This window comes from Panthera uncia, chromosome D4, assembly GCF_023721935.1.
Source record: "Panthera uncia isolate 11264 chromosome D4, Puncia_PCG_1.0, whole genome shotgun sequence".
Classification (NCBI taxonomy): Eukaryota; Metazoa; Chordata; class Mammalia; order Carnivora; family Felidae; genus Panthera; species Panthera uncia.
Genome location: NC_064807.1, coordinates 3,237,835 through 3,260,522, shown reverse-complemented (window position 1 = coordinate 3,260,522; position 22,688 = coordinate 3,237,835). Strand labels below are relative to the sequence as shown.

The window sequence follows — 22,688 nt, the reverse complement described above, 5'->3', positions numbered from 1 at the left end:
TTGTGAAGCAGTAAAAGGCTCTCTCTCCCCCAGTCTATGTCCAAAGTGTGTGGAGAGGTAGAAACACTTTCTCTGGGCTAAGAAGAGAAAACGTAGGGGAGGTTCCCAGCAACCTGTTGACTTTGCACTCTCAGCCATTTAAAACAGAGCTGGAGAGGGGTGCCTGGGTGGCTCAGTCGGTTGAGAGTCCGACTTCAGCTCAGGTCATGGTCTCACAGTTCGTGAGTTTGAGCCCCACATCGGGCTCTGTGCTGACAAACAGCTCAGAGCCTGGAGCCTGCTTTGGATTCTGTCTCTCTCCCTCTCTCTCTCTCTCTCTCTCCCCCTCCCCTGCTTATGCTCTGTCTCTGTCTCTCAAAAATAAATAAATGTTAAAAAATTTTTTAAATAAAACCGAGCTGGAGGGAGATGATTAAAATTCATGAATGTTCCCTTTTACACCTCTACCATTTATGCTATTATTTTTGTCACTTAAACTATAAAAGGAGCTACGTCCTGTACAAAAGCAGTCATCTATACGTGCACACAGAAAATCAGGGGGTTGGATTGTAATAACTGGTTTTTCTTCCTTGTACTTACATGTGCTTATAAGCCATTTCTACACTGAAAATATATTATATGTTGGGAAAAGAAAGCAGTATGTGTCTGTGTATAAACCTGAACCTAAGAATAGTATTCACATTGGAGAGAGTGCCTGCTGGTCCTTCTAGTGCTGGTGAGCAGAGGACATCGGGGGACACCACTGTCACATGACCAACTGGTACCTGCAAACACCAGCCAGTTTGTAAGGGGCTGAAGGTGATGGCGGGCAGGTGTCCTCACCCATTCACCACCTTTGCTCAGGCTCCCCCCTGCATATGCTCTGCTGACACCGCCCTGGTCACCCTGAGGGCTGTAAGAGAGCATGCAAGTCCCCAGGTGCTGCTCGGACAATCTGACAAACAGCCCTTTCCAGAAGCTTCACCAGTAGGGACAAGTTGCTCTTCTGAAATGGTCTTCACCTGCCTCAGCACATTCGGGCTCAGCCTGAGAGCCAAGCTGGAGTGGGGAGTCTCATCCGGGCATGGAAAATTAGCAGTTCTAACCCACAAGAATACGTGCTTGTGGCCATAGGAGCCAGGAGGGGCCCTATGCTCTCCCGCCCCGTCCTCCACACTCGGCAGCCCAAGAAATAGGACTGGAGACGTGAAGAGATCGGGCTGAGCCAGACTTTACGCCCACATCTTCTGATCCGTATTGGGCCTATTCCTTCTCCTGCACATAATTAGACCGTGGTCCCGGGCTCCCTTGCATTCTGGAATGTGAGTGCGATGCTTTTAGGACTAGCCCCTCGAGAGGCGCTGCACAGACGCCTCCTGCCCTTCCCCTCACATATCCTGGGAGGCAGGTGTTCGCGAAGGCAGAGCATAGGATTACGTGGAAAGAAATAAACTTTCGGGGCCACCACTGGCCCTGGGGCGTTCCTCAGCAGTGACCCATCAAGACCGTAGCCAATCCCCCCTTGTCACCCCAGACTACACCACGTCCCTCCGTGCCCAGCATTTTCTTTGAGGAATTTACTGGTGTTGTCAGAACCCACTGGCTTTATCCAAATACATACTTGCCACGTGACCAGCGGAGGTCGGGCTCCAGTGTGCACACAGAAAGGATTCTGGAAAGATCCAAAGGCGAACTCAGCCTCTCCGGGTGAGGCGTGGCCCCAGGCTCCTTGCCAACCAGGTGGCCACCAGCCTCTAGACAAGGAAAGTGTGTGGTGGCAGATGGGCCAGATTGAGGTTCAGGAACCTGCAGGGGAAACAGGAGACAGAGCACAAAAAATCACCACCAAACGCAGAAGGATCAGCATGAACATCAGCGATTAAGAAACAAGCAAACAGCACAGTTACCCTGGAGCCCCCTCCTTGTGCTCAAGCCCCTCGGGGCAGCAAACGAGCTGGGGGGGTCATGCTCCCCCAGCATGCACAGGAAGCCCCCTGCAAGGGTGTGGAGCCCCGCAGGCGAGTTTACCCCTTCTCTTCTCTCCATCCGCATGGAGGCGCCGAGTCAGAGGAACTGAAGCCTCGTCTCCCGGGCCCTGGGGTCCTCCTGCCTCCCAGCCACGGCTCTCTCTCTCTCTCTCTTCCCTCCCGGCAGAATGTGAAATGAGCCCTTATTTCCAGAGCTGGATAAGGCAAAGATAAAAAATAAAAGCAGGAACCGGTAAGAGTGCCCGGCTGACCCCACCAGCAGCTGTGACCTGCTGTGGCCTGCTGCACAGTGACCCAGCCCACAGCTGACCCCCGGTCACTGAGGGCGGGCAGGACCAGGTGCCCCGGGGAAGAGCTGTCCCATGGCCAGGACCCCAGGTGTCTGGGTGAGACCTCCTGGAACAGGGCAGGATTGCTGGATGTGGGACCCGTATGGCTCCTCTCAGATGTCTCGGCCCTGCGGTGGGGTCAGATCCCTGACGCTCACAGGCTGGGAGGAGGAATGAGCACGTGGGCCGTGGGCTCCGTGCCATGGGCTGTAAGAGCCGACGCAGGTGACAGAGCAGCTCAAGTTTGTTCTCAAAGCAACAACCTCAGTGGCTTCAGAGATGGTCTCCTGCTGCCCAATTACCACCGGGGCAGGCAGACTCAGAGAAAGGCTTTCTTATCACTTGATTAACAGTTACTTCAAACCCACGCGCACACACATGGTGCTTGGGGAGACAAGGAAGAGAAACCCTCAGGAACCACTCACCGGAACCCTCACCTGGGACCCCAGCAGTGCAGAGCACCAGCTCCCAGCTCGTCTTTGCACCAGGAAGCAAGTCCAAAGTCACTGGTCCCCAGTCTTTCAAGGTTTTCTTATTTTCCAAGAATGCATCTTGCTACCACATATTGGAAATCCCAGGCAGATGTTGAAAGGGATGAGACAGATGTGCTTGAAAGATATTCAAGGTTAGTGTTCTTTGATACAAGAGGTCTGTAGAACAGCATGGGTGGTATTTCACTTGGGGATAGATGATAGATATATGATAGATACAAGATAGATAGATAGATAGAAGACAGATGATAGCAGATGGATGGATGGATGGATGGATGGATGGATGGATGATAGAGATAGATAGATAGATAGATGATAGATGATAGATAGATATGGAATATTACTCAGCCAAAAAAGAAAAAGATCTTGCCATTTGCAATAACACGGACGGACCTAGTGTGTATGATGCTAAGTGAAATAAGTCAGACAGAGAAAGACAGATACTATGTGATTCCACTCACAGGTGGAGTCTAAAAACCAAAAGGAATGAATAAGCAAACGAAAAGCAGAATCAGTCCTGTAAATACAGAGAAGAGACTGACGGCTGAAGGGCAGGAGGTGGGGGGATGGGCACGATGGGTGAAGGGCCGTGGGAGACACAGGCTCCCGGTCGCGGAATGAACAGGTCACAAGGAGAAAGGCACAGTATAGGGAGTATAGCATCGGCACCGAAATCGGGTTGTACGGCGACAGAGAGCAGCTCCCCTGTGAGCACGGCGTGAGGAACGCAGGGGCTTGAATCACTACGTTGCGCCCCTGATACTGATGTAATATCGCGTGTCAAGTATCCTGCCATTCGTTTTAAAACGGAGGAGAAAGATTAAATAAAAAGCAAAACAAAACAGAAAAAAACGTAGTAAATGCCAGCTGTCACAACGTCAAAAGGTGGAAGAGCGATATAATTCCCCTTTCCTCCCGGGTAAACACAGCACTAACATTTTCTCGTGTCTTCTTATGAAATGTGTGTTCGTGCAAAATCTGACATACGCACACCCTTTACACAATTTAATAATTATGTCTATACAACCCATACTCTTTGACTTTCTGTGACAATTAATAGTATATCATCAATATCAGTGCAAACGGATCCACACTTCTCTTTTTTAAAAGTGGTCCACTGTTCATCTTACGGATAGAACAGCTCATTGCATCTGTCCCATAGAGACGGACGTTTTTTATGGTTCTCAGGATTTTTTTTTAATTTTTTTTTTAACGTTTATTTATTTTGGAGACAGAGAGAGACAGAGCATGAACGGGGGAGGGTCAGAGAGAGAGGGAGACACAGAATCCGAAACAGGCTCCAGGCTCTGAGCTGTCAGCACAGAGCCCGACGCGGGGCTCGAACTCATGGACCTCGAGATCATGACCTGAGCCGAAGTCAGCCGCTTAACCAACTGAGCCACCCAGGCGCCCCGGTTCTCAGGATTTTAATTTTTCGAACGGTGATGGAGGGGAACACGACGGCGCTGAATCACGTGATTTGAGGAGGGCGAAGGTCTGCACGAGTCGGATCTAGCTCCAGCCTGTTTAAACTCGTGGAATCTGTGGGAAGCAAGTGGCACGCGTCCTTACATCTGATAGCTACCGAAGGATGCTTTTCCAAAATCGTTGCCCCGAGTCACCCCCCGACACACTGTAGCGTGTCTTTGATTTCCAGTTCCTCCACTGTCAATGTAGATCTGAGTGTCTTCGGATATTCAAAGGCTACACGCATTTCTTCGTCAACCACATTTTGGCACTTCCCCAGAAATCTGGGTGAGACATAATCCGACATCGTCCCAGGTCTGTGTGTGTGCCCGTGTGTTTAAGTGCCAGACGTAGTTTTATTCTTTCCTGTGGTCACATTTACGACTTCAAGTAATCTCCTGAGAACTCTTTTCTTGCTTTGTAACGTCTACACAAGATGTAGTGTTGAGCTGCTCGCTTCCTGTCCCAGCCCACGCCCCTCCCCTGCATCCCTAATCTCCCGATTCTGGAGAGTCACCCTGTGTTGCACCCCACCCACCTGCGTGGCCTTGATGGCGTGGCTGATCCCCCCCCCCCCCAGTCCGGTGACTGTCTGTGTCAACCTCACCGCCGTCCCCTTGTGCAAATGACCACTGCCGCGTTTGGTCCTTGGATTAAGCTCCTGACTCGGTTCTCCATTCGAATGATGCTTTCTTTTCTTTTTTTTTTTTTTTTATAATTTTTTTTAACGTTTATTTTATTTTTGAGACAGAGAGAGACAGAGCATGAATGGGGGAGGGTCACAGAGAGAGGGAGACACAGAATCTGAAACGGGCTCCAGGCTCTGAGCTGTCAGCTCAGGGCCCGACGCGGGGCTCGAACCCACGGACCGTGAGATCGTGACCTGAGCCGAAGTCGGACGCTTAACCGACTGAGCCACCCAAGCGCCCCTCGAATGATGCTTTCTAACAGATCTTTTGTATGCTTTCCGTGTGCGCTGTCACGTTGGAGGACCCCACGGCACCCTCACCCGGTGACCTACCGGCGGGGGCCGGATTCGAGCTACACTTTCCGCTCTGCACATTTTCTCACGAAATCTGCAATCACTCACTTTCCCACTCGCAGGTGACTTTGTTTTTCTGTCTGGATGCCAAGGGACCCCCCCCCTCGAGGTTCAGGACGATGAACCTCACAGGACCTTGTCGGCGTCGACTGTCCCACAGTCGCACTGCCAGAAGGGTTCAGTTCTTCCTTATTCCCAGAATATCAGTCCATCCGAACACTGCAGATTAATCAATCCTGCAGGAGGAGGCGAAACCGTCCCCTGAAATGGCCCTCATCGCGCCTTTACTTTGCTCATAAACCTGCAACGCTCCCCATTACCACCCAAATTAAATTATAGTGAGGAACACTTTTTGCCAATTTCCCCTAACGTTTCTCCGAGTGCCGAGCTAGGCAAGCGGACAGGCTCAGGGCAGAGCACTTCGGCTTCCTCGGGTCGGATGCAGGAAGAGAGGCCTGGGTGTCCCCTTCCTCCGCGTGGGTCCCAGCTTGTTCTTAGGGGCCCCCAAGTGTCTCCTCACAGGCTCTACTGTGTCTCGTCCTCGCCCATCGTGTGTGCAGCTGTTCTTAGAACAGACCTGCAGTGACTTCAGGCCAGCCCCCAGCCACCCACCCACCCACACACACACATACCCATCTTATTCCGTGTTATGCCAAGGAGTTCTGTTTCCCTGTCCAAACGCACCTAATAAAATCATATATCACTAATGACAAGACAAAACGCAGCACATTACATCACAAAGCTCTGCCCGTCTCCCTCCCGTGTGGTGCGACCTCGCTCACATTGGGCGCAGGGGACACGCTCACATTCACAACAGCCGTGGAAACGCCCATGTCCTTCGCCAGCCTGCCGTGAAGCGGGCAGACTTCGAACTTCGAAGGGTCCACCCGATGTGCAAAAACATCAGGGAGCGGGGGTGAGCCGCCCTCCTGGGCTCCGGCCAGCCTTTCCGGACCGCCCTCCTCCCCCTGCACTTTGTCCGCCGGAATCCTACCAGAGCTCTGCGGCCCCAGGCGGGCAAGAGAAACATAAAAGTCAGCCTTGCTTTACCAAGGATCCTGCCCAGGAACCGCTGGACCAGCCTGATCCTCTCTGGGCACCACCGGTTTTTCTTCTGGGCTGACTTGTCTTTCTCCCGTTTGTTTGCAAGGCTGTGAACACATCAAGAGTGAAAGCCTCAAGTAGGAGTTGGAAACATCAAGAGGAGCAGACAGACCGGTGAACGTGACCGTCCTACCATCGTTGCAGATTTCCAAGAAAATTTTCTCAGGCTGTCAGTTCCCTTGAATTGCGACTTTGGCCGCGGGACCTCGATGCTTCGGGAAAACCACATCCTTCCCAGGTGGGAAATGTCACCACAGTTCATAAAATATGTTAGGGATCCGGAGCAGCACAGAGCAGCAGCAGACGTTGGAGCACGGCTCTGTGTTTCTGCTTCCTAAAGAAGGGAAGGGATAAGAATTTTAATTTTTATCTGCTTTTAATTTTTCTTTTAATGTTTATTTATTTTTGAGAGGCCCGCTTCAGGGGCTCCTGGGTGGCTCAGTCAGTTAAGCCTCTGACTTGGGCGCGGGTCACGATCTCGCAGTTCGTGGGTTCGAGCCCCCCGTCGGGCTCTGTGCTGATAGCTCGGAGCCTGGAGCTGCTTCGGATTCTGTGTCTCCCTCTCTCTCTGCCCCTCCCCCACTTGTACTCATTCGCTCGCTCTCTCTCAAAAATAAATAAACATTAAAAAATAAATAAGTAAACAAACAAACAAATATGTCACACAATGTGCATGTGTTTGTAAGATATCCAGTATTTTAATTATTTATCATTTCTGGGTAGTCAGATTTTGAGATATTATTTTTTTAATTTTTCAAATGTTTTGCAAAAAATACGTATTTCTTCTGGCATAAAAAATGATAATAACTGCCGTTTTCTAAGAGAGACAGAGACGTATTAAACTCGGTGGAAATGAGACCTCACGCTAAGCTGGGGCTTGGTCCCACAATTAATGTACGATCTGCAGAGTGCCAGAAGGCATCCTTTTTCTTAGGTTTATTTATTTATCTTGAGACAGAGAGAGAGAGAGAGAGAGAGAAGGCACAAGTGGGAGGGGGGCAGAGAGAGAGGAAGAGAGAGAGAATCCCAAGCAGGCTCCCTGCTCAGCGTGGAGTCCCGCGCAGGGCTTGAACCCGTGAACCGTGAGGTCGTTACCTGCGCCAAAACCAACAGTTGGACGCTGAGGCCCCCAGGCGCCCCAGGCATACTTTGAACCCACCTTGTCCAAAGTCGAGCCCCCATACATGGCCACCTTCAGTTCCTTCCCCTTCGGGTGATTCTCCTTCCACCGCCTCTGCCTCCTGCCTCTTACCCCACACAACACCGCCCTGGAAGCTGACACCCTAAAACGTCCGTCAGCTCTGTCCTCTCTCGTCCTCACCTCCAGCCACCACTTCCACGCCGACCCCGAGTCCAGCCGCACACCGGTCCTCCGTCCGGGGCCCCTGCGTGCTCTCTCCCCCGCCCTGTGGTCACGCTGGCCCCCGAACCCCTGCACTTCCCTCACTGAGGCCGTTCTCCCCTGACCATCCCCCCCCCCACCCCACCAGCTCATGCCCAAGAGACAGGCCAGCTGTAGCAGAAGTGGAGTCGGGATCTCCCCCCACCGAGTCTGTGACCTCCTTGGCTTCCACCATCTCAGGAGATAATAACACCGTTCAGCCGGCTCCTCCCTCAACGCTGGCGGCACCCAGGTCATTCACTGGTGGAGCGTCTCGTCAGCCGCGGCCCCCAAATATGCCCCGGACCCATCCCTTTCGTCCTGCTGCCAGAGTCCCGGCTGACACCGTCTCTTGCCCGCCAGACCGCTCACCCCCTAACCGATCCCTTGCAGTCTGTACTGCACATAACCCTGAGCGACCTTTGAGTCCAAGCAGCACAAAAACGTGGTCCCGTCCTCCCGGGGGATTTGCGTCACGCACGGGGAAACGGGGGGCTCTCTCCTACACAGATTTGCGGCCCGCGGCCCAGATCGCGTCCCTCATTCGCTTTTTTCGCTTCCCGAGTTCCAAACACGACGATCCCTTTCTACTCCTCGGACAGACCAAAGCCGATCACAGTCCAGAAACCTGGTGCTGGCTTTTTCCACCACGGGAATGTTTCCCTCTTGAATATTTATGGCCAGTCCCTCCTCGCCCTGCGAAGCTCAGAACACACACGTGGTTTCCTCACAGAGGCTTTTCTGGTCACTTCCGTGGACAAGTAACCAAGCCCCAGCTGGTCACCCTTCTCGCCCACGTGGTCCACTTTTATTCCTCCTGCGTGCGTATCGCTCACTGTCTGAAACCATCACCTTCCTAGTGGCCTTTGGTGGCACGGGCCGGCCCCCCGTCCCTGGAAAGTAAACCCATTCTCTGTTTCCCAGGGTCTAACACAGCGCCTGAGATCATGAAATTTTGGTTGAACGGGGAACATGAGAGAGTCCAAGCCTCTCTCACGGTTTTTACATCAGTGCATCTCATTAGCACCCATGCTCGTCTGTGTGTGAAGAAGCCGCTGCCACAGTCTGAGGTTTCCTTGTCCAAACTTAGATCAGCTACAGGTTCGCTGGCCGCCTTGCCCCACGGGCCGGAGACAAATCGGCCACCGCTGACAGGGGAAGACGTGATCACACATCAAGCCTCCGTGACCGTGTGCTCAGGCTTTGCGGGAGCCCGGGCCCTGGAAAGCTCACGCTCTGGGCCTCCAAGGACACCACACGTGCTCTCCGGAGCCGGGGGCCCGTGCTGGCGAAGCAAGCGGTAGATCGGGGAACAGAGGAAAGGCTTCACCTTCCCCCTGCTCCTCTGTGCTGATCCTCCAGAGAAGCCAAACTCAAAGGCACCCCGGGAAGGAGGGAGGTGAGTGGATGTATGGGAGTCCGGATGTGACCACATCGCTTCTCTTCCGTCCACCCTCGACCTCCCCTCGAGAACGTACTCACGTTCGTGCTGGCGAGGCACCCCCACCACGGCTCCGGGTGGCCTTTGGAGAGGTGTTCTGCAGAGCGAAGGCTCCGGCCCAGCCACAGACCCCGGGGCCAGTGTGGCTAGCCGTGGTCCAAACAGCCCACACGGAGAAGGCCCTTCCTTTTGAGACAATGTTCTTCAAAGCTCTTCAAGTACAGCTTGGAACCCCAGGTTTTCAGGGCACTGTGTTTGGAGACACAGTGAAAGCCGTGACAGAGTCCTGGAGATTCAGAGGGGGGCGGCGGCCTGGTGTGTGAGGACAGAGCGCCCGTCGTAGACCAGTGGCCAGTTACAACCGCGGGGACCCAGCTCTCCGCCTCTACCAGAAGTTTGGAAACCGCGATCACTCCAAACGCTGCTGAGCGGTGGCGAAACGGGATCACGGCTGGCGGGAAGGTGAATTGGGTCGGCCGCTCTGGGAAGGGGCCACGGCGACTCCTCATAAAGCTGAACACGCACTTAGCACTTGGCCCAGCAATGATGCTCCGGGACGTTTATCCCGGAAGAACGGAAAATTACATTGGCACTGACGCCCACACACAAGGCACGGAGGCTTTCACGGCCACAGGTGGAAACAACCCGGACGCCCGTTGGTGGTGAGCGGAGGTCCATCCACACAATGCATGCTGATGAGTGATAGATGGGAATATGGGTAAGAGCAGCCCGGGTGGGTCTCAAGAAAGCTGCCGAGTGAGAAAGCCGCTCTGAGAAGGTTGCACACTACTTTCGTCTCCGCGGCGCTCTTGAGCTGACAAATTACAGAACGGAAGGCGGATGAGTGTGGTCCGGGTGGGAGGTGGCAGGGGAGACTCCTGGCGGTCCCCGTGAAACGGAGCACGCGAGACCCTTGCGGGGATGGTCCGGTCCTGCCTTGGGACTGTCGGTGGTCACGGGAATCCAGGTATGTGATAAAACTGCACGGAACTAAACGTGCCTGCACACGCAGCTACACGAAGAAATGACAGCGTGTGAGTGAAGTCCATGGACCCTTCTATTATAAACCTCCCACCGTGGTTCCGCACTGTCGTTATGTTACTCTTAGGGGAAACCGACTGAAGGGTCTATGGGGTCCGTTTTCTCACAACAGCACAAGTCACTCTACAACCATCTAAAAATAAAACGGAAAAGAATTGAGTACGTAGGCGTGTAATGACATAGCTTCAGAACTATGTGGCCTCATGGTTCGATGAATAGAAGTCGCTGTTGATCAGAGACCCACGAGCCGCAACGGCAATGAGGGGCCGCTCTGTGTCTCACACAAGTCGGGCCACCAGAAACCTGCAGACTGGCAAACCGCAAGAGTCTGGGGACCGAGAAACCATCACGCTCCTGGGCGAGGCCCACGCTTGCACTCGCATAGGCCTGCCTGAAGCCACCAGGCGTTGGTTGGTAAAGCCGGGCGTGCTAATCGCCGAGGAGCCCGGAACTGCACTTCTGGGGAGATCTAGGCGTCGACGGCGAGCCCACGTGGGGACACGCCCCAGGGCTTTTATGACCAAGCCTCTGCAGCATCGCGCTGGGCGGGTACGGACGGGACAGCACCTGCAGTGGTTCGAAGTGGCCAGCCACGTGTGCGGAGCAGAGGAAGACCCCGGTCACCTGCAAAGTGAGAGGACAAGCGTCCACACCCGCATTCCACGGGGGCTGGAGACAAGCACGAAGACACAAAACAACACTGACAAGGACACAAAGGCATCAAGGCGCGGGGCGCACGGGAACTCACGCCCCTGGGATGTGGGCCTCGTAGGGGAGTCAGGGGTCAGGAATGAAACCGGGAGAAGCCTCTGCACGATCGCACGGGGACGACGGTGCCACACACAGTGAAGCAAGGGGAGGTAGCCGAGACCTTCCCGTAGAGGCGGGGCTGTCGGGGGACAGCAGCAGAAGCTTTCCCAGATGCATTCAGGCGGAGCTGCGGGCATCCCTTGGGCAGAACCAGAAAAAGCGAGAAGTTAGCAGACAGTCTGGGGAGCGCAAACAGACGGAAGCTGGTAAGTGCCTCGGGCACTGCGGCTGCCTCGACTTCCCCTCTGTTTCCAAGCCCCTCCCTCCCCCCCTCCCCAGGGGGCTGCTTCAGGTTGGTCCTCGGGGTTTCCACCTGCAGGGAGAGGCTGAGACTTAGGGCCCAGCTCAGCGGGTGCGTTCCGTCCTGCCTGGCTCCTGGGGACATCCTCTGGGGGTGTCAGGGGCCAGGGCACGGACAAGCTGGGACCGCAGGGGCAGGGGCCTGCTTCCCATGCTGGGGCCGCTCTCCCCCGGACGGACCAGGGGCTGGAGAGGCAGCCGCGAGGTGCAGCCGGGCGCACAGGAGGTCTTGCCGAGCAGAGCTCCCTGGTAACCCGACGCTGTTTCCCGGGGAAAATGCAGCCATTGTTTCCACACAGGGCACGCCTGTGTCCCTGGCCAGGCCTGTGTGTAGAAAGCTATTTCTGCAAAAGCCTGAAGGGAAAGGCTGAAGAAACACGTGCTGTGGCCTCAGTTTCCCCGTGCACGCCTCTGAGCCAGGTACCGTGAGGCAGGCGGAGCCTGACGGCCAATGGGGCCTCGGGGGGACAGCGGGACACGCACGCAGGCGGCCCCTGGCGTCCTGGTCCTCGAGCTCCTGAGCCTCCCTTTGCCACACACCCGTCCAAAGCCTCGGTGGCCCGGGGACTCCTGAGTTTACTTTTCGCCAAGAGCCAGATCGTGACAGAAATGTTGGGCCCTCGGGGTCCGGGCACACACGCCCTCCACAGCCTCAGGCCCTCTGCGAAGGTCACCGTGGCCCTCAAATCCCCACACGGCCTTGTCCCTGGCCCTCCCTCGAGCTGGCGGGACACAGCCCAGCCTCCCCCAAGCCTCCTGAGGCCAGCCCGGCTGCAGACCCCCACCCTCCCCGGCCCCGCAGGGGGGTAATACCTAAGAGTATTTTTAAAGGGCCAAGGCGTCTGCCAGTTACCCCTTCCTTCACAACCACCAAGCCTGGAACGGACCTCAGAGACGGCGGATGGTGCTTCCTAAGACAGCTGTGCATGCCGCGTTCACTGCCCCGCCATTCCTGGAGCCGCTAACCCACGGGTGCCCAGACACCCAGGCGCCCAGGCAGCGGGTTTAGAGTCTGAAGCCTGTAGCCTCAAGGCTTCGGACACAGGCAGCACTCGAGTGGAGCAAAGGCGGCGATCGAGGACGGCCAACATGCCCCCCGCGTCCCAGAGTCAGCCGGGAGGGGAAGCGCCTTCCTGCAGGGACGTGGCCAGCAACTCAGCCGGGGCCTGTGCAGGGGTCAGGCCGTCGGGAGGGGCAGAGCCGTGGCTGGCAGGGTCCCACCCTCGGGGTGGTGGCCCCAGAAGCAGACGCCCAGAGGGGTTCCCAGGCATTGAAACGGGACCTCTTGGGTACCCTTGACTCTCAGCTTATAAGACAGTTTATATTTAGGACTGATTGTAAGAATCCTCTCCCTTTTTTAAACATTTTTTAAATGTTTATTTATTTTTGAGAGAGACAAATTGGGGGAGGGGCAGAGAGAGAGGGAGACACAGAATCGGAAGCAGGCTCCAGGCTCCCAGCTGTCAGCACAGAGCCCAACACAGGGCTCGAACCCATCAACCGTGAGATCATGACCTGAGCCCATGTCAGACTTAACTGTCTGAGCCAGCCAGGCGCCCCAGGTGCTCCAGAAAGAAAGACTCTTTTTTTTAATTTTTTTTACTGTTTATTTATTTTTGAGAGAGAGACAGAGAGAGACAGAGCGTGATCATGGGAGGGGCAGAGAGAGGGAGACACAGAATCAGAAGCAGACTCCAGGCTCCAGGCTGTCAGCACAGAGCCTGATGCGGGACTCAAACTCACGGACCGTGAGATCATGACCTGAGCCGAAGTCGGACACTCAACCGACTGAGCCACCCAGGCGCCCCTGCAGGAATCCTCCCCTTATAAAACCCCCCCAGGCCCAAGTTACCATTGGAACACGAATTTTCTTCCCTGTTTACTTAAAAGGTTGCCACGTTCCCTGCAGGATTACCGCGGGTATTTTGTTACCGCAACGGTTGGAAATGAAATTTTAGTTACCAAAAAAACCCAACAACTTAGAAGTCTGATTCTCAACCTTCATAAACCCTAGAAGCTACTGATTGGATTATTTATTCTTGAACCGGCCAGGCTGCTCTCATGAACAGCCTGGGCTGGACGCCCACACGGCAGAAACCTCAGTGGCTGGCTGTTTGCTTTCCTAATGACTCTGGAGTTTGGGCCACCACCTCCTCTGACGCCAGGACCCGGCTCGAGTGTTTCTGCCGCAGGCCGTCTGCCGCCAGAGGCCGGGCCCTTCCTGGGGTCGGGGACGGCTGGGGCCACGACGGCCCTCCCGCTCACACACTGGTGTGCTGGTCCGAGGCATATTTTCCACCTTGTGCAGCCTGGGAAGGGCTCTCAGCCTCAACTCTACACACGCTCTCTGTCCGTCTAAATGGGTACCTTCCCCAGAGGAGCTGAGAGGCCGGCAGGGCCGCTGCCCTTCTGGGGATGTTGCCGAAGAAAGAAGGAGCCGGGAGCCTTCCCAGCACTTGTAGGACCGGCTGGGGGAGGAGGGCTGCCCCTTCCTCTGCTCTGACCTTTGGGAGTCTCCTACACTCAGGACGTGACAGGGCTATAAGCTTGCTTGGTGACCTTAGGAGACACCACGGACGGGGTGCTCGAGGCCACGGAGACTGTTCTGTCCCCGTCCTGGAGGCTGGGAGTCCCAGATGCAGGCATGGGCACAGCTGGCTTCCCTGAAGGCCTCCCTCCTGCCATGTAGACGCCATCGTCCTCCTGTGTCCTCATGTGGCCATCCCTCTGTGAGTGTCTATGTCCTGATCTCTGCTCATAAGGACCCAGTCATGCGGGATTAGCACCCACCCCAGTGACCTCCTGTACCGTAATCGCTTCCTTCAGGACCCTGTCTCCAAGCACGGTCACGTTCTGATGTGCTGGCAGTTAGGCCTTCAACACACGGACGGGACAACTCAGCCCATAACAGACCATGTCTTGCAAGTGGGTGTCTTGGGACACCCACTGCTGTCCCGACCTCTTCCTGCAAGGTGACAAGGGGTCAGGGACTGGGGCCGGGTGCTCTAAGATCAGCCCCAGGCATGGAGCTGTCCCGCAAAGGCGTTAGAAAAATAAAGTTGGTGCAACTTGAACGTGGAAAGTCTCTTCCCATCTTGTTCACTGGAGCAGGATCAGCAACCCACGGCCTGAGCCGAATCCTCGGATGGGCCGGCCGCCGTCTCTCAGATGAAGCCGTCCCGGAACATGGCCACACCCGGGTTCGTGTCGTGTCTTGACGTTCGTGCTTTCGTGAGGCTGAGTAGCCAAAACCGCTGGGACCCCAAAGCCTAAAATGTCTATAGAAAACGTGGGCCAGCCCTACCCTGAAGGTCCGCCCCCCGTGGCAAGGACGTCGGTCATCTGCTCACAGCCACAGCTCTGCACGGCACACGGTCGGGCCCATCGGTACCCGCTGGGTGAGCAGGTGAGCCTGTGTGTGGACTGAAGCTGTGGTGAGGACAGGCCCCAGGAGACTCCCTGGGAGATCCAACGGAAGTCCTGTGCCCCGGAGGTGGCTCCCGCGTGCGTCGGGCTGACGGTGCTCGTGTCCCGGCGAGAGCACAGCAGGTGACCCTCCCCTTCTGTGGGAGAGGGCTTCCCCCAGCTGTGCCTGGTGACCTTCAGGGGCTTCTGCCCACAGGACCTGTTGTCGGAATTCTCTGTCTGCTCCTCTCTCCCTGAACCCCCGCTGTGTTAGGTTTGAGTGGTCCCGGGTGGGCTCAGGGCTGCCGGGGGTGTCCCTTCATTTCTTGGGCACCCGGGCACCTCGCCGCGGCACCAAAGTCTGCCCCACGGGTCTGCCCACTGGCACAGACGCCCAGATGTACATCAAGTCCCACGAGTAGCCCCGGCAGCCGGCGTTTCCCCAAGGTGCAATTGTAACACAAGGTCTCCCCAGCCGAGCTTCCCCGGAGCCGTCGGACACGCTCTCCAACCCGAGAGACAAGAGGGGGCGGAGGAAGCCGTCCCCCGGGGTGGTGTCAACATTCGGCTTCCTGGAAGCGGGATGCACGTGTGGCCCAGGCCGTCTGGGCCCTCGCGGGAACTGCCACCTGCTTCCCTAGAAGGTCCTGCAGGCTCCAGGCTTCTCAGAAGAGGCTCCAGGCCTCCAGTGCCAGGGACCACATCCCTCCCGGCCACGGAACCGCGGAGAAGGCTCGCTGTTCACACCTGTGAGACGAACACAGTAACACCGGCCTCCCGGAGAGCCTGACGGAGTTAACAGGAATAACGAACGCAAGCTCAGCATTCGGGTGGCCTGGGGAACGGACCAGGGGGCAACAACAGCAAGAAAATAGTAAAGAGTTCAGGGAAGGAAAGGGAAGGGTGTTCTTCTAAGGTCTTAGGGATGTTTTTCCCGCAATGTTTGAGCAGGACAAAGTGGAAGCCAGAGCAGCCTTTTGTCCCCCAGGCCGACGCTCGCCCACACGTAGCTGGTCCCCGCAGCAGGATGCGGACGCACCCCTGCTGTCCCCTGGTTCTCTGCCGGCCGCCAACTCTACCCACGCTCACCTCAGAGACCAACGTGAGAACGCGTTTCCGTCCGGGCCTCTGGGGTTGGCTGCCCCTTAGCTCTGAGAACCGCACGTAAGCTTATCTGAGATGCGGTCTGGCCCGGCCATGAGTGAAACCAGACGTTCCGCCAGGAGTGTGCCGGGGCGCCTTCCAGTGCGTTCTCGGGGACCTTCCTTCCTACCCTGGCTCCTTCCCAGGTCAAACGCGCCTTCCCAGACCAGGTCATGACCACGCAGTTAAGTTCGGTGTGAACGTGTGAGCGTGAAGTGCTTCTGTTATTAAGCAGACGCAAGAGAGATGAACATTTCTGCGGTGACGTGTAGCAGCTCCTGGCGTCCAGGGACGCCTTCCCCCCACATCCCTCCAAATAGGGAATTCGCTGCACTTTGAAAATGAGCCGCGGAGACCCCAGGGAATTTGTGGATTTAAAAATATTCAGCGCGTTCTGGAAATACCTTTTGCCTCAGAAATACAAGGCTCTAGGGGCGCCTGAGTGGCTCAGTCGGTTGAGCGTCCGACTTCCGCTCAGGTCATGATCTCACGGTCCGTGGGTTCGAGCCCCGCGTCGGGCTCTGTGCTGACAACTCAGAGCCTGGAGCCTGCTTCGGATTCTGTGTCTCCCTCTCTCTCTGACCCTCCCCCATTCGTGCTCTGTCTCTCTCTGTCTCAAAAATAAACAAACATTAAAAAAATTTTTTTAAAGAAATACAAAGCTCTAGTGACCACGGAAAGTGCAGAAGCATGACCACAGGGACATCCCTGTCGGGCTCCCGGGGTGGGAGCGTTTGGAAATCACATGAGAAGCTTCAGTCAATCTCTGTACTCCTTGGGCGCTCCCACTTTAAACGTACATGACTCCAGGGCACCTGGGCGGCTCAGTCGGTTAAGGTGGGTTCGAGCCGCACGTCTGGCTGTGTGCGGACAGCTCGGAGCCTGGAGCTGGCTTCGGATCCTGTGCCTCCCTCTCTCTCTGCCCCTCTGTCTCTGTCTCTCAAAAATAAATAAACACAAAAAAATTTTTTTAACTCTAAAAAAATTAAAAGTACATAATTCCATCCCCCAATCTCCATCTCGTTGGGGACCACAGGATACTTTTCTTTCCCAGGAAGACATATTTGTAATTTTTTTAAATAACGAACGCACCCACCCTGAAAGTTCAAACAAGTTAAAGCAGTAGAATGCCCAGTATTTCCTCAACGCTTTATTCTGGGCTTTGGGCTTGGATTATTGTAGTTGATCCCCTCCCCCGCCCCACAGCTCAGTGACAGCAGGATGCCATTTCATCCTTGCAGAATAACAAATATTTGTTGAGATCTGCCGTGTGCCAAACATCGTGCTAGCCGCCGAGCAGACGGCAGAGAAGACGATGGCCCTTCCCAGGCGCAGCTGATAGCCTGAGGACAGAGATGGCCCACAGCAAGAGGCACATGGCTGTCACAGCACAGCAGGTGGTGATGAGTATCTCAGAAACGAAGGAGGGTTAAGGGTGAAAATGAAAGGAGCAGGGTCAGGAGCGACTTCTCAGAAGAGGTGACATCTGGGCACCGACGTGAGTGAAGGCGGTGGCCAGTTGCAACATGTAGGAAATCCCCTGCGTGGGAGACAGAGCAAGGACAGGGCTGGTGGGGGCGGGGGCGGGGGGCCAAGGGCTCATTCACAGCAGGTGAGTGGGCACAACCTGAGCATCACGGTATCTTGGGTTTTATGTTGGGTGGGGGGTGTTGGGTGGGGGGAAAGAGGGTTTAGCGCACGCTGGTATTTTCTATTCCCTCCTATTTCACTTTTTTGGGTTTTTTTTAAACGTTTATTTGAGAGGCAGAGAGAGAGTGAGCAGGGGAGGGGCAGAGAGAGAGGGAGACACAAAATCGGAAGCAGATTCCGGGCTCTGTCTGAGCTGTCGGCACACAGCCCGACGCGGGGCTCGAACCCACGAACCGTGAGATCATGACCTGAGCCCAATGCGAATGCTTAACCGACTGAGCCCCCCAGGCGCCCCTCCATCCTATCTCACTTTGTAAAAAAACGTGGGTCACACTCCACTGACCTCCCAACCTGATAATACAGTTGTAGACACACAAGTCTGAAAGGCAAACTCTGGTGGGGAAGCCTCGCTTCTGAATTCTTCACATCCCAACGTAGACTTTAGAGAAGAGAGAGCTCGCAGGGGTGACTGTGCCGTCCGCACAGTCAGAAGAATTCACGGCAAAGTGCTTTTGTCAGAGGAAGCCGACATCAACCCCTCTGTACTGTGTCTCTCATGGGAGATCTCTCACGATAAAGAGGCGATAAAGAGGCCCGCGTGGCCCGAATGCCCGGGGATGGCAGCGTGAGGCTGCCAGCTTCCCCAGGAAGCAGTCAGCCGTCAGGTGCACTCGGCCCTGCCCCATGTCAGCAGCACATCCGAAACGCAAGCCCGTGGGCACCAGCCCGAATTTAGATGTTCGGGTGCCGGCTCGGGGGCAAGGGGGCTGGACATCTCCAATTCTGGTCGGGTTCGTGGCTGTTCCTCTTATCTCAGGCGGCCACTCCCACCGGTGCCTTCTAATCGCAGAATTCCAGGGTATTAAAAGAACGTGAGAAGTCACGTCCCGGGTCCCCAAGCTGCCGTGTGGGATCACGCCCAAGTCCCCCCCGGAACAGGCACAAACAGACACAGGTCTCTGGACAGGATCACACAGCCCCCGTCGAGACAGACGCCCGTCTGGTGACTCCCACCCGATCGTAAAATCCTTTCCAGACACGGACACTGGTTCTGAGGCTTCCACCGGATCCAGTCCCGATGCTGGAAAACCAGCCAGCCACGAGCCACCCTTCTCCCCCGTCCGGAAGATCGTGGTCTTTCCCCCTCATCGGCATCACCGAGGGCTTCCGTTTAGGCCCCGGAAACCCACAGATTCCGGCCCAAAGGCGCGTGTTGACCTTGGAGGTGGCCTCCAGCAGGGTCAGTTTCGAGCTGTCATCGGCACTCAGCCCTGTCCGGGGGAAGGGGTGGGAGGTGACCGTGCTCCAGCTCAGGGAAAGCCAGGGGGCAGGCTGCTGGCAGGACAGTCTCTTCCCGGGGTCCTCGAGCTGTTACCGCATCGGGCCAGGAGGCAGCCGGCCCCAGCACGGCCTGGGAACAGCGCGTCCACTCGGGTGCTTTCAGCCCCAACCTCCATCGGGAACCACCCAACCTGCCCCCCGCCCCATCAGCCCTTCTGGGGATTCAGACCCCTTTCTCTGCCCGCCGACACCAGCAGCTCCGTGGTTGCAAGCTGCTGCCACCGCCTCCGTGGGTCCGCCCCACCCCCCGGAGACACCGGCCCCCAGCTTTCAGCAGGGCCTCGCCGCCCCCTCCTTCTCAGCCCACCGACCCCCCAAGAGTCCTGAAACGTTTGCACCCTGACCTCCTGGATGGCCGAGCCCTGGCCTGGCCTCTCTTGCTTGAATGTTCGAACACCACCCGCAGCCTGCTCCGGGCTTTTAGAGCCAGGCCTCTGCTCAGGGAGGTGTGAACACCTCTGAGGTGCCATAATTGTGTCCATCCTCCGAGGAGCGGGGGCGGGAGGGCTCGCACCGTGGCGCCCGGGGAGTGGGGGGGGACCTGCCTGGCTCGCCGGCAGGGCTAGTCCCGCACCCAGGCCCAGCCTCCAAAGTGACCCAAGGGAACTGTTTCGGGTGGAATTGTGTCTCCCCAAAACAAGATATGTTGGAGTCCTGACCCCCCGTGCCTCGAAACGCGGCCTTATTTAGACATGGGGCCCTGACCAAGGTCATTAAGGCAAAATGAGGTCACTGGTCACCCGGTATGACCAGCGTCCTTACCAGAAGGCGAGACTCGGACCCAGAGACAGTCATGCACAGTGGAAAGGGGATGTGAAGACGTGGCCCGAATCTTGGCAGGAAGCGAGCTCCGAGGGGGTCCCAGTGGCCCGTGTGGGAGGCTCGGGCCGGGCGGGACTTCCCGCTCCTCCTCTGACCTGTCGGCCCTGCCCCCAACGGAGGGACCGGTCCACCCGTACTAGTGTGCTCTGACAACCAGAGCAAACACCACAGATCGGCACTTCAACAACAAAAACGTATTTCCTCCCAGTCCTGGAGGCTGGAGGTCAAGACGCAGGCGAGGGCAGGGCCGGCTTTCCCTCAGGCCGCTCTCCGTGGGGTGTAGATACCATCCCCCACCCTCGCCGTGTCCTCACTGGTCGTCTCTCCCCGCACGTCTGTGTCCTGATCTCCTCTTCTGATAAGGCCCCCAGTCAGGTTGGATTAGGGCCTAGCCTGGTGACCTCATCCTCGCTGATTACACCTGCAAAGACCCCGTGGCCAAACATAGCCACATTCTGGGGACGCCGGGAGCGAGAACGTTAAGCTACGAATTCTGGGGGAACGCGACACAGCCCGTAACACCATCCGCAACCTGCAATTTGAGAGTGATCTGTCCACCTGTCCACCAGCTATGTGTCCCCGTAGGGGAGGACAGGTGGCTTTGGGGACATGCACAAGTTCCTGCTGGGGAGGTGCAAGGAGCAGGAGCCTGGCTGCCGCTGTCCTGGGTAAGCCCCGTGTGAGATTCAGAGCAAAGCATGGAGAGGCTCTGAGGAATGCGCCGCGTTCCTGGCACCTGACAAAGGAAGAAATGGAAAGACAGGGACAGTCGCGTGGGGAGACCGGAGGATCTTTACAGGCGGGGGGCGGGGCGGTTGGAGGGGAGGGCAAAGAAGCTGGGATGCGGGACTGCCCTGGTCCAGAGGGGGCCATTGCCCGCAGACACGGTGCACCTGGCTCAGCCTGCTGGGGCCACCCCTGTCCCTCTGGGTTCTCCCTGCCGTGCACAGCCTTCCAGATACATCCAAGCTGGAAAGGAGAGAGCGGGTCTGTTGACGGGCCGGTGGACTGAGGGGCGCGGTTCTCTTCCCTTGGTGTCCATTTTCACGCACGTGTGCCTGAGGTCCGCGGCAGCTCTCCTTAAAGAGAAAGATTAAAACTAAAAAAATTAGAAATTAAAAAAAAATTAAAAATGCAATTAGAAATTAAAACAGGGAGGAGTCCCTGGCAGCTCAGGCCGGGAGGCTGGGGACAACTTGAGTGGTGTTGGGTGGGGTTGGAAGCAGGAGGGCTGTGAGGAGGGGGAGAGGCTCCCGAAAAACAGAGGGGGAGGACGGGGCTGAGTGGAGGAGGGCAGGGACCCACGCCTGCCGGGTCCTGCACCCCTGTGGGCTCAGGAAGGCTTCCTGCGATGACAGGTTACACCGCCCTGGCCTTACGGTGCCCTGGCACGGACCTTCCAGCCTGTAACAGGAAGGCCACGTGCCCTTGGGCGACTGCCATTCGAACCCCTGCCCCGGTTCCTGTCACACGGCTCCCGGAACCCTTGTCATTTCTCCAGCGATAAGAGCACGAGGGGCATCTTTCGTTTGACGCTGGGTCCTGACAGCTGGCTCCCGGAACCCTTGGGATGTCCTCGGTGTTAAGAGTGTCTTGTTCTACCGAGGCGACTCGGGGGGGGGGGGCCATGGGGTGGCCCCCCGACGCCGGCTGGTTGCTGGAAAGACCGGGAGATATTTAGAGACTGGGGTTTTCAGCCCTTCCCCCATTCTCTTCGGGAAGAGGGAAAGGCTGAGAATGGAGTCAAGGATCCATCCTGCTTCGTCGGAAGCTTCGTCGCGAAGCCTCCATAAAATCCCCCAAGCACAAGGTGGAGGGACCCGCGGGCTGCGGGACGCAGGAGCCGCCGGGGGGAGGGGCGGAAGCCCCACACCCCTCCCCCACCCCCGCCACGCGCACCTCTTCCGTCCCCCGCTCCTGACTTCCACCCTCTTACGCCAGACTAGGGATCCAGCCCGTGATAGTTTTCTCTGACTTCTGGGAGCCGCTCTAGCAAATTCGTGGAACCCGAGGAAGGAGGGACGTGGGAAGGTCCGATCTATCAGCTGTTGGTCAGAAGCTCGGGTGACAGTCTGGACGTGCTCTGGCTTTTAGGGTCGGAGAGGGCGGCTTGCGGCACTGAGCCCCTGGCGCGCGCCATCTGACGCCGTCTCCAGGTAGATGGTGTGAGAACTGAGCGGAAATCTTGGACACCCAGCTGCCGTCTGAGACCTGCTCCGTGTGGGGAGAGGTCACATCTGGGGACCGCAGTGTCAGAAGTGAAGGTAAAAGGAGCCGCACGGGGGAGACAAACAGCAGGGAAGAGCGGGGGCTTCCCTGCGCCCGGGACGCAAAACCGCCTCCCCGCCCCGTCGGACGGTCCGCCCCGACTCGGCTCGCTGTCCCCGCGTCCGCCCGACCCCTGGGCCTGCACATCAGCTCCACAGGTCCGGGCGGGCCCGGGTGTGTGTGCGCCTGCCCAGGCCAGGGCGGCTCGCTAGCTGCCCGTCCCATGGAGTGACGGTCCCGCCTGCACTGGGGCGGGCTTCACGGCCTCCCACGACGTCCACCTCACCGGTTTCCAGGCCTCCCTGGGGGTCCACGTCAGAGGTGTCCAGGCCTCCCACAACATCCACCTCAATGGTTTCCAGTCCTCCCACAACGTCCACCTCAACGGTTTCCAGGTCTCCGTCGACGTCCACCTCAACGGTTTCCAGGCTTCTCTCCACGTCCACCTCAACGGTTTCCAGGCCTCCCACAACGTCTACCTCATCGGTTTCCAGGCCTCCCACGACATCCACCTCTACGGTTTCCAGGCCTCCCACAACGTCCACCTCAACGGTTTCCAGGGCTCCCACGACGTCCACCTCACCGGTTTCCAGGCCTCCCTGGGGGTCCACGTCAGAGGTGTCCAGGTCTCCCACAACATCCACCTCAACGGTTTCCAGGCCTCCCACGACGTCCACCTCAACGGT

At 56.9% G+C, this 22,688-nt stretch overlaps 1 protein-coding gene across 1 annotated transcript in view; it reads right to left on the bottom strand.

Moving 5' to 3' along the window:
• Positions 1-22,148: 22,148 nt before the first annotated feature.
• LOC125924225 (uncharacterized) overlaps positions 22,149-22,688 on the bottom strand; it is a 2,406-nt gene continuing 1,866 nt past the window's right edge. The window contains exon 4 of the mRNA XM_049632677.1: positions 22,149-22,679. Coding sequence (XP_049488634.1) covers positions 22,149-22,679 — 531 coding nt within the window. The remainder of the gene's footprint in view (positions 22,680-22,688) is intronic.